This window comes from Micromys minutus, assembly GCF_963924665.1.
Source record: "Micromys minutus genome assembly, chromosome: 20".
NCBI classification, from domain to species: domain Eukaryota; kingdom Metazoa; phylum Chordata; class Mammalia; order Rodentia; family Muridae; genus Micromys; species Micromys minutus.
In genome coordinates, this window is record NC_137955.1 from 25,708,506 (window position 1) to 25,720,863 (window position 12,358).

At 43.3% G+C, this 12,358-nt stretch overlaps 1 protein-coding gene and 1 pseudogene across 2 annotated transcripts in view; one reads left to right on the top strand and one right to left on the bottom strand.

Annotated features, from left to right (window-relative positions):
- Positions 1–1,243: 1,243 nt before the first annotated feature.
- Positions 1,244–1,686, bottom strand: LOC308433602 (large ribosomal subunit protein uL30m-like; annotated as a pseudogene). The gene has a single exon. The product of its transcript is annotated as a large ribosomal subunit protein uL30m-like (transcript).
- A 6,219-nt stretch (positions 1,687–7,905) lies between these two features.
- Positions 7,906–12,358, top strand: part of RANBP3L (RAN binding protein 3 like) — a 51,655-nt gene continuing 47,202 nt past the window's right edge. Inside the window, exon 1 of the mRNA XM_080933698.1 lies at positions 7,906–8,039. Coding sequence (XP_080789824.1) covers positions 7,949–8,039 — 91 coding nt within the window. The 5' untranslated portion in view covers positions 7,906–7,948. The remainder of the gene's footprint in view (positions 8,040–12,358) is intronic.

Below are 12,358 nucleotides of genomic sequence, written 5' to 3' on the forward strand. Positions count from 1 at the left end.
AAGCAATGTGATATTATTGTCATATACTCATTTTTATAGGAAAATTGACACTTTTCCCAGAGCTTTTAATATTGTTTCTTCACTTTTTATTCTTGACATTTTGATTGTGATATAGCATGGAGTGGTTTTTCTCTGGCCATGTCAATCTTGAGTTCTAAATTGTACTGGCTGATTTTGTGTGTCATATTGACACAAGCTAAAGTCATCTGTGAGAAAAAAAGCCTTAGTTGAGGAAATGCCTCCATGATCCAGCTGTAAGGCATTTTCTCAATTAGTGACCAATGGGGGACGGCCCAGCCCACTGTGGGTGGTGCCATCCCTGGGCTGGTGGTCCTGGGTTCTACAAAAGAGCAGGCAGAGCAAGCAAGTAGCAGCCCTGCATCAGCTCCTGCCTCCAGGATCCTGCCCTGTTTGAGTTCCAGTCCTGACTTCCTCTGGTGATGAACAGCAATGTGGAGGTATAAGCCAAATAAACCCTTTCCTCCCCCAACTTGCTTTTGGTCGTGGTGTTTTATAACAGCAATGGTAACCCTGACTAATATATATTCATATTCATAAAAATATAAATATATTTTCATATATTCAAATATATATTTTTATATATTTCCTTTATCCATTCTTTTGTTGTTGGGCACATAGCTTGTTTTCACCCCTCGGTTATTGTGAATAGTGCTAAACAAATGCCAGTTTACAAGCGTTTCTGAGATGTGTTGACTTGGTTTCCTTGGTAAATACCCAGGAATGGCAGAGCTGAGTTATACGGCAGATCTATTTTCAGTTTTTTTTTTTTTTTGAGGAACCTGTATATTAATGTTCACAGTGGCCAAACCAGTTTTCATTCCCAACAGCAATGTACCCTGGTTCCTTTTGTCCACACCCTTTCCAGCATGTGGTGTTTGCTTTCTCAAACACTGCCTTTCTGACTGAAGTGAGATGAAACCTTAACATCATTTTCATTTTTCACACTAAAAATTGGGAGAAAATCCTTTGCTAGCTACATACCCGATAGAGGATTAGTATCTAGAACAAAAACCTCAAAATAACAGGAAGAAATTAAGTAGTGAGCAAATGAAACAGTTTATCAAAAGATGGAATGTAAATGGCCCTACATGGGCACAAAAAAACCACACCAGCCACCAGAGGCATGCAAATTAAACTCATTTTTATTTTTTACTGGATTCACACACTTTTAGCGAGAACGGTTTCCTCGGGAAGTGCAACTGTGAACTGAAGTCATGTAGCGTCAGGACTTCGTTTCCTGCTCCACAGACTTCAGATCCCACTGCACGACCAACTCCCCGGTGCTCTTCTGTGGGAAGTCCCTGTGCTGCCTTAGCGGCTGGTCACATATCAAGTGTTAAACCACTTCCCGCTTTGCGTTCACCGACGGGACGTTCTTGTGAGTCTGAGGGCTTTGGGCCTTCTGCAGTCTGAGCATCTTGCTCATCTCTTTTTCCAGCCTCTTTGTACTTCTTACTCTTGTAACAATGTGCACTTTATGAAGGTTCTGGGGGTCACCACCATATTTTTCATGATCTTCAGGCCCAGGCTGAAACACTTTATCTGGAAATTTTGACCTGGTAAATTTGTGACGTATCCACTCTGTATCAGTGAGAGGTTCTGTTCTTTTCTTCAGTCTGTAGTCTGCCTGGGGGCAGCTCAAATACAGCGCAGAACCCCAGTCATAGGTATGGTAAGTCTTCTCTTCAGACCGCTGTCTTCCATTGCAATCATTCTAAATGCAACATAGTTATCATAAAAGTAACCGAGTAGGAGGAGAAGTAGAGATGGAAAAGGAAGAGAAAGTAGATGGGCCCAGAAAACCCAAATCACCCAACAAGGAAAGTAGTTATGATGGGATGGAAGACACTAGTTAGCATTTATTCTCATGGATGGAAACTTAGCTGAAGTAACAAAAGTTTGATTTTATGAAGGTTTATTTGCATATTTACCTGTAGAAAGCTCTTTCTGTCTCAACCCATTTCATTCACCTTGGTGTCAGTAACACCTGTAGACAATAATCCGACTGGATGGAAGACACTAGTTAGCATTTATTCTCATGGATGGAAACTTAGCTGAAGTAACAAAAGTTTGATTTTATGAAGGTTTATTTGCATATTTACCTGTAGAAAGCTCTTTCTGTCTCAACCCATTTCATTCACCTTGGTGTCAGTAACACCTGTAGACAATAATCCGAATCCAGAGATCAGCTTATCCTTCCCGGGACAAGGATCAATGAATGTGCTTGGGGTATATATTTCCCTAGAACTATCAAAATAAAGCAGCTTACCCCCCCGACCCCCTTGAACTCTGGTTTTACTTAGTTTTATTGAGGCTCTCAGCGTCTGAACCACTGGCCAAATAACATACATAGACTGGACCTAGGCTTTCCTACTCACATGGAGCAGACGTGCAGCTTGACCTTCGTGTGGGTCCTGAACAACTGGAGTGGGGGCTGTCCCTAAACTGTTGAAATGCCAGGGTAGGGGGGGATACCCATGGGGGACCCCCACCCACTCAGAGAAGAAGGGGAGGGGACATGGGGAAGGATTGTGGGAGGGGTGACTGGGAGGTAAGTAATGGGCAGGATGCAACGTGCATAAGTAAAAAAAAAATTAAAATGACAAAATGTACAGCTATGAGACATTAATCCCACTCCATAGCAACCAGATTTCTCCCACAGGAGGATGACCAGGGAGCTACCCCACTTTTGCATCGAAACTCCCAAACTTACAACCCTGTGGTTCTCAGGTACTCTGAGGTTGAGGTAATTCAGCTCACCAGCCCTGGATTCCACTGACCACCAGAGGGAGCCCTGGAGCAGCCGGAACTGGCACTCACCAGACAAAGAAAGAATGAATGGGCTTTCCTCCGAACTGCCTTGCCTTGACCATAATTGAGATGAGGTTTTTGATACCCAAGACCGAAATGTCGCGGCTCAACGGATTGGAGATTTTTGAATGGTGAGTACCTTTCATTAGTAGATAGTACCAGGGACACCTCCTGTGTCCCTAGATACTCAAGCAAAACGGTGTCTAGTGAAGCCGTGTTTTTACCGAGGATAACAGTGGGAATTCAGGTGGTTGTGTTACTTAGGAAACTCTATGAGATAAAAGCTTAAAGTAACTTGGAAAAATATGACTGTGTTTGGACACATTCCTCTTGATGGCTGATTTATTATATATTATTTACCAGTGTAAGATCCAGAAACTCAGGATCTTATTAATCATCTTATTATAATCCATATCTCTGGTCAATATATTAAAAACAAATGCTCTGAAGGTAGGGACTGCTACTGGCTTACACAAAGGAACAAGGGTTCTATTATTTAAAATGAGCGGTAATTCATTATTCACTATAAGCCTTTGAAACATTCCATAGTTTTGAGATCCTATTGAGAAGAGACCAGGTTCTGCAGCTTTTATCCTTACGATCTGTTACGGGACTTTTTATCCTGTCCTTCGAGGATGGAGTGATAAAGGCCATGCTGTTGCTTGTAGTCCGTGTAACACAGTTCATCAGAGACTCTAAGACCAGAGGTGGTGAATGGAGACCAGGCAGGATGTCTCCTCAGCAGAACTGGTGCACATATGAACTCACAGCAGAGAAGTTTCGTGCCAGACTGCACCGATGGGGGAAGGTAGGCATGAAGACCCATTCCTAGCAAATGAACTACTTACTACTGACAGCTAATGGCCGCTGGGACTGGGTGAATCCGTTTTTATCAAGAGTGTTGCTGTCATTCCGTTGACCACGCTGCATCAGGAAACTCCATATCCAACGCTATATACAGTAGCACACACATGGTTTGATGGGGTAAAGGCGGGGGACAACAAGTTGGTTAGGTAGGGAAGGAGTGGATCTGACAGAAGGTGGGGGAGAGGGAGGAGATGGTCAAAACTCACTGTATGAACTCCTCAAGACTAAAACGAGTAATTTATCCACAGACTTGATATCGCAAATATGTCTGAGACAAGGCAAGCTGTGAATTAAGCAAGTCACTTGCTTGAAGACCAGTGTCAAGTGTAATGATGCATTCCGGCTTTGTAAATAGGGTTTGACTGAGAAGAGAGAATTCTCCAGTGAACTCAGTACCATTTAGATTGTTCAACTGTCAACTCTAAACATAAGACGCCAAATTTCTGAGTATCTCCCCTAAGAGTAGCAGCTGACAGGCCTCTTACTCTACTTTTTGGAGAGCACAAAGATGCAGGTTTCCAGAAAGGAAGAAAGAGTGGGATAGAGAAGAAAGAACCCAAATAAGAAAGTCTGTGGGATCTGGGAGACTGAGCAGCAGGTGAAGTGCTTACTGTACAAACATTTTATCTTGACTTTGGATCCCCACCTGGTCCTGCCCAAACACCTATAATGTCAGTCCTGGAGGCAGACATAGAAGAAGCTCTGTGGCTTGCTGGCCAGCTAGTCTGGCCAATGTGGTGAGCTTAAGGTTCAGTGGGAGACCCTGTCTCAAAATATGGGGTGAATGTTGATGAAAGAAGATACTTAATATCAAGCTCTGGCCTCTAGACATGCATGTATAGACATGTGTCCCCACATACTGGACACACATGCACACAGACACACACATGTACACAGACACACACATGCGCACACACACATGCACACACATGCATATATAGACATGTGCACCCACATAACCAGACACACATGCACACAGACACATACATGTACACACACATGCCTGCATGGGCATGTGTACCCACATACTGGACACACACACATGCACACATACATGCATGCATAGGCATCCTACCCACATACCTCACATATGTACAAACACGAATGCATGCATGGGCATGTGTACCCACATACGGGACACACATGTATGCATACACATACACACACAGTGTTACTCTTTGAAGTGAGTGGGTCACATAAAAGGAAAGTGACTTTTATGAGATAACTATATATTTTAATCAAATTGTAAACAACAAGGGCCATGGTCTTTCACCTACTTCTTGAACTGAGCAACTTTGCCATTCCAATGTCTTGCTTTGCCTCATAAGCAAAAAAGTAGAGTAAAGCTTGGTTGTTCTGAAGTAACTTGGTAGGTGTTTGTAAAAAGTGGGAAGAGGTGCCCATGAAGGAAATGCCCACCTGCATCGTTGGTATGTTTTATTCAGTTCTGTCACAGGTAAGACTTAGCCAGGCTGGATTCACCCCACTGGATCCTAGAACACCCGACCCTTAGTCACGAGTGTAACTCACAGCTCAGCGCAGTAACTCAGGTGCAGCTTTGGTGCAGACTGTAGGGCCACTGCCGAGGACAGCAGTGTTACCCAAAGCAGAACCGTAAGGGTCCTCAGACATCGGCCCTATGCTCTAACCTTTTTAGCACTTGAGGCAGACCCACAGAAAAGCTGCAGCCAAAGGAGATGAAGCCACTCTGTATGAAAAAGGCTTTGCTTCTTTGTCATAACAGAGAATTAAGAAATACATGTGTGTGTTCATGCACACACACAGGGTGTGTGTATGTGTAGATTCCATATTTAACTTTCCATCTCAGGTTGTGCCCAGAAATCCACTTCTTCAACTCTATATCTTTTTTAGTTTAATGTATTTTAATAGCAAACTTACAGGAACAGCCCAGAAGACAGACATTACAAACATGTGCTTGCATGTAGGACAACTCAGAAAAGCCGAGTGAATGGGTGGAATCTACCGGATGATAAAAACGCTACAAACACCATTTAATTGCCTTCAACAAGAAATGTACTTATTTTTAAAAATCCAAATGCTGGCATTGTCCAGATAATTTTAACAGGTTTGTTTATAATGGTTATAAAGTCAGACTGTTGAAATGTGTTCACTGAAACGTTTTGCTTGCATTAATGCTTTACATCTTGCATTTATATTAAAGATTCACACACACATGAACGTGGAGAAACTGCCAATACCTGATTCTGTCTGCGATGTTTCCACTCGCAATCATACACTTAGGTACCTTTGACCCCATGGGAAAAAAATATCTAACATTCAGAACTACTGATAACAGGAAGAAGAGGAAAACTATTTTTTTTTTTTTTTTTTTTTTGAGAATGAAATGTCTCCCCTCATAGTGGAGTCTTAAGCACGTTCTCCGCGTATGCGGCGTGCTAGCTGGATATCTTTTGGCATATGTTACACGTTTGGCATGGATAGCACACAGGTTGGTATCTTCAAAAAGGCTGATCAGACAGGCCTCACTTGTCTCCTGCAAAGCACCAATAGCTGCGCTCTGGAAGCGCAGGTCTGTTTTGAAGTCCTGAGCAATTTCTTGCACCAGACGCTGAAAGGGGAGCTTGCAAATCAGAAGTTCGGTGGACTTCCGATAGCGTCTGATTTCACGGATTGCCACAGTGCCAGGCCTTGTAACGATGAGGCTTCTTCGCCCCTCCAGTAGAGGGCGCACTCCAGCGAGCGGCTTTTGAAGCCAGTTATTTCCTGGGTGCCTTACCACCAGTGAATTTGTGGGTACCTGTGTACTTACCCCCCTTCTCCTTCAGTTGGAGCTCAGCAAGGGAGAGGCGGTGCTGGTGTTAGACAGTGGCAGAGTGGCGAAGGCTGTGAACACCTCAACTCTGTATCTTTACGACAGTTTATCAAATAAAGCCCAAAATATAAAACAAAGATTTCATTTTCATTAGTCACAGGAATTACAACGGGGAAGTAATGTACGTCCCGCATGAGCTTTCAGAAATGAAAATATGCTTGGGAAATTGTGAATTGCTTTAGGATGAAAGAAGAAAACAGCAAGAGACCCAATCTCCCTGCCCCCAGATATCATGAGGAAGCAACCTCATTAGGGTGTTTAATACCAATTTCCATATATGAGCAGAGAGCCTCAGCCTGCAGACAGCTCCCGCTTACTTAACTCTGCCTCCTACCCACATTGTGAATCTGCAAGGAGTCATGCTGCAAGGCAGGACCCCAGTGTTCACTATGACTTCATTGAATCTAAGGAGTTTGGGCTTTGCTTTCCAACAGTAACGCACTGGCCAGCACAAGAAAACTCAGAAGCTGCCTTATCTTACAACCCAGAGGCAGCCGTGGAGCTGGAAGCAAAGGTAAGTTTCTGGGCAGCGCCTTGCGCGTTTTTTCTTGCAGAGCTCTAAGCGGTTGCTTCGGCCCCAAAACAGTCCTCTCCCGAAGCCTCAGAGATGTTGACGGAATCCGAAAGTTCCAGCAGTAGATTTCCATGAGCTCACAACAGCTCCACCTCTTCCACTTCACGTGTGCCCGAGAATATCTGTGGCACTCCAGCCCTGCTTTGGGCTTGTGCCTTAGTGATTACACCGCAGAAGTAAGGTGGTTAATTACTGTGCTATCAGGACATCTTTACATCCCTCCGTTAAAGCCAATTCTTGCCCGCCTCTCTATGCTAATCAGCGAGTTGAGTCTCCTCCCCCTCCAGCCTCCCTTAAGAACTGTACACATCCAGCTGTCACTGGGCGAACTCCAACCAGGCAGATTTAAACCTTGATTTAATCCTGCAGCACTTTCTCCATTTGCTTGTACGTTTCTCTAGCAAGTCCTCTCTCTATTAGAGGGACTGGACTTCACATCAGAGGAGGAATTCATTGAAAACGGCTAAAACTGACCGAGAGAGCTAGTTTCACTGAGAGACACTGTTTCTTTTTATACGTTTCAAAAGGAGAAAGTTTCCGGGCGCTTTGAAAATAAACTTAAGACTTAAGTCGTGTTTCCAGCCAAGTAAGTTGGCGTCTTTGTAGGCAGGAGGTGCAATACTGGTAAATATTTACTGCCGAATTCTTAACCAGGAGAAACTCTGGCGTGTTCTTCGAGGAGTAAATGTTTTACAAGCAAGACGAGATCTGCGCGTGCCTCTGTGTTTTTCCCAAGTGACTTCTGAAGGCAGTTCTTGATGTCTCTGGAGAAGACAGAATGCACTAGTGGTCCAGAGCCACACAGGCAGATCGTTGGTGCCATGTCTACCACACAGAGGAAAGACAACGGCCACCTGGTCACCAGTTTGTGCGCGTGTCAGCTGAAGGTGCAGGAGGACCAGAAACAGCCAGGTGGGTCTAGAGAACAAAGTCCTGGGCTCTGCGACTTTCGGACCGTCTGTATGTCTGGGAAAGGGTGGCCTGGGAAGGGCCTGGAAACTCTGGAAGGGTAATAGTGACCGTGGGTTCACCTGGCTTCACTGTTGAGTTAAAGGATTATCGATAGTTGAAAGACTTTCAAGGATACGTATTCCTTGGAAACATGTAATCAAACTTCTAGTCATTGTCAGCTGTGTAGAGTCTAAAAACACCCATTGGGGCAAGGCTGACTTGGCTGGCTACTGAAGAAATTTAGCCAAGAGCAGCGCTGGTAGCTGGGCACTATCCTCGTGTCCTGCTACTGGTAGGGGCTTTATTTAGATCTAGCTTTGTGAGAACCTCCGACTCATTCATCGTGGAAAATACATATTTTTGACATTATATTTTACAGTCCAAAGTGATCTGGAACGGACGGTGTGACATTTTACTTGATGGCTGTCTAAATGCCACACTCACCAGGCTTTCCGTGAATAATCTTTAAAAGCATTTCAGATTGACTACCCCACTACCCTAGTCCATTGTTAAGGACAACAAAAGACACTTTGGGGGGGGGAGAACTGTGAGCTGATGACATCAGTACTTTCTCCGTTCCCCCCCCCCCACACACACAATGGTTAAGAACCTTTCTAACTTATCTACTTTTCTGAATGCATTCTGCAGCCTGTCATGGATCTAAGATATACGGTGTATGAGCTCCTCATATGTTGTTCTGTAGACCTGGCTTTCACTCTTGTGGTGAATAGCTGCTAATGTGCTGAACCCCCCACCCCCATTCAGGGTAGCACCAGTATGCTAACATTTGGTGAATGTCTCAAGTCACCTCCCTGCAAGAATCCTGAGCTGAGCCAAGTGACCTCATGCCACACGGGGCTTAGCAGAGTAGGGACAGGAGATGATTCCTATGGAATGGGTACAGTTTAATCTTTTCAGAGGATGCTGCACCACCCAGCTTAAAAGAAGTAGGTTTGAACCACTAGCCTTAGACGTGGCACTGCCCAGGTGGCTCATGGGTGACTAGAAAATCTTCGCTTTCTCTATGTGTTTCTTTGCTGCTCTTTTTTTTTTTTAACTTAAAATGGGCAAGGCCTCAGCTCCCCTCATTGAGATGTAGTATTTATAATAGAAAATTTGGTGAGAAGAGCCTAGAGAAGTGAGTAAAAGAAGTCCTGGAAGGGACTTCCTAAAGATGCCTGCTGCAGATATTTTAATAGGAAGCCTAATTTCTTCTTCAGTGTATGTGTTTGAACTGTTACTTTGCTTGCTTTTGAAAACAAAAAAGCTAGACTTAATTGGCACATTGTACTCTGTAAACTGCCTTTTAGATATCAATATATGATTGACAAACTCTTACAATATTACATACGCTCTCTCCAGCATTATTTCTACTGGGCAAAGTCAGACACTTTTCACTATAATTAACCCAGTTAAGCATAAATTAATAGTTATAACTGCACAGGCAATTAGTTTCACGGGGTAAATTCTTAGAGTAAGATGTGCTCTAAAGATTATGCAGTTTTTCAACTTTTTTTTTTTTTTTTCTGGCCAAGTGGTTTTTCCCTCTCCAGTACGTAATGAAAGGGTATGATCCGGAAAGACTGGGCATTAGTTTTAAATTTTGTTTCCAATTTTATAAGTAGAAAATAATATCCCTCTGTTGTTTGAATTTAAGGACAGCTGTCTTGATGGTTTCTCCTTCCCCAGCCATATCCAGAGAAGCCTGGAAATATCATTATGATGACATACTTCCCAAAATACCCAGAAGACTAGCACCCTGTCTCTCTTTTCCCAGCCTGAAGCTCTTTTCTCAGAATGTTTTGAAAACAACCACATTCTTCTGTAGCCAATTCTCAAAATATATGCCCACCAAAACCACAGTCCCTGAAGTTGTGAGCCGTGCTAATGAAATCCAGACTAGCCAATTGGGTGCCCCAATAAATGTCGTCTAGAGGTCTGACAAGTGGCCCGTTAAACAGCAGCCCAGGTCCTAGAACCTGCATGTTGACATCTCTCCCAGTCTCGGGGTTTAAAGGCACTCATTCAGTGCGGTGGCAACGGTCTCTCCCAAAGCTATACTTGTGCCTTGTTATTTTGCAAAGTTCAACAAAAGTCCAAGGAGGCAAAGCCATTGGTTTCCTTCCAGAGTGAAGCCACACTGTGGATTTGTACAGCAGCTTCATTCGCCAGCATCCGTACGTGGTCCCTCTCACCACGACTAGTTCCCTAGTTCGGACATTTGCTGCTTGTATTGGTTGAGAACATATAAACACATAGGCGCATGATCCCTTTGGCCTCACTCTGCGAGGCTCATCCACCACGCGGACTTGGATTTATTAACACGTAACTCTGCGGCAGTATAGCCAGATTTAGTAGACGTTTATATTTCTAGCCCTCCATGCAGTGTGCTATTTAAACTCTGGCATTTGAGTCTTCCTATGTAGTCACTCTCACGAAAATACACCATTTTGGTTGATTGAATAGATAAAAGTTTTTACTCTTTGAGGATTTGGGCAACTGTATAAACTTGTTGGATACGTGAGCTAAGCCAATCAAGCTAAGGTTTCTACCCTGAGCTGACTCCCAGTGACAGACACTACATCGTCCAGAACAGAAATTTAGCCCCTTTCTCTTTTTGCCTCCTCTTACCTTACACCCTCTTCTTTGCTATTTTCCACCCAGTTATCTGTAATACAGACAACACTGGTGTTAATGTTTACATCTGTAGGTTCATCATGCATTACATATGTCAGACCCGCAGCCATCCTTGTGCTTTCTAGTGCTCTAAAATTTGCAAATGGCTTCACGTATGCTTCCACCTACTGCATGCAACAAACGTATTGGGTGGTGCATTAGTCATGGGGAGATGCAGGGTCATTATGGATGCTGGCATGATCAGGTATGTTGCAGACGGTGCCTCCTCCTTTTTTGTCCAGAGGAAGGCAATCTTTTGTTTTATTCAGGCCTTAAGATGCCTGGAGGAAGCCTATGCACATTGTGGAGAACTGTGTCCTAAACCATCCATTTTAATGTCACCCAAAGCACCTGTAGACTTGATAACTAACTATACTGGTACTGTGGCCTAGCCAAATTGGCACATAAAATGATCTTCTAAAACCCAGTGTAATCACCTCATTTTAAAGATGTATGGGGAAGAGCCTACAAACTTAAATAACCTTCCTAAGATTATGTCATAATTAAGGGCTATTTTGAATGTTAGCTTTGTTCTTTTTAAAATTTTTATTTATTTTATGTATATGGGTACATATGCATCTGTCTTCAGACATACTAGAAGATGCCATCAGATCCCATTACAGATGGTTGTGAGCCACCATGTGGTCGCTGGGATTTGAACTCAGGACCTCTGGAAGAGCAGACAGTGCTCTTAACCGCTGAGCCATCTCTCCAACCCCCCTTCCCCCCGCCCAGAGTGTATACCTTAGTGTTACAATATTTGTTTTTTTATAGGTTCATATCAAAGAAACTTTTCCACAAGCATTCAAAACGCCTTGGAATAGTTCTTGATTTTCTTTGTGTCTTTTGATACAACTCCGACCTCAATTCTTTGAGTATCCTCTGGTTCTTTCCAATACTGACACTACCAAGAGGCAGCAAAGACTCCACACATTGATCACATAATCTCATAAGGCTGCCTTATTTCAGACACCCATCAGTAATTTCAGGAGTTTGTAAACTAATTGTACCTCTGCAAGATCAGCCAGCAACAAACTCAAAATGTTCAAATCTTCTCCCAGACTTAATAATTCACTGGGATGGGTCACAGAATTCTGTGCTACTTGACATGTGATCACTATTTCATTACAGAGGATGCAGATTATTAACCAGGTATGAGTTGCAAGTCTGGGAGGATTATGCTGGTCTCCATGGAGTCAGTTTGTGCCCTGCTCCCATATACTGATAGATTCATCAGCCAGCAGAATGCATTGGTCCATGTCTGAAGTTTTTATGAGTTGCATTGTGTAGGCATGATTGATGATGTCATTGATTTAGCTCAGTTATCATCCCTTCTCTATATCCCTCTGTGGGCAGGAGCTGAATGGTTTGAGCTGAACGGTTCAGCCTCAAATAATAGGCTTGGTCTTCCGATGCAGCCAGCCCTACACTTAAAAATATCTAAGAGTCTAATTGACCTTTCCTTCATATAACAAAGACACATCTGCCACTCAGGAAATTTAAAGTTTGTGAAGCTTTGTGAAAAAAAAAATAGGAACAAAGAACACATATTATATTTGGTAATTTTCTGTTTGTGCTTTATCCTCAATGTACATTATTCAACG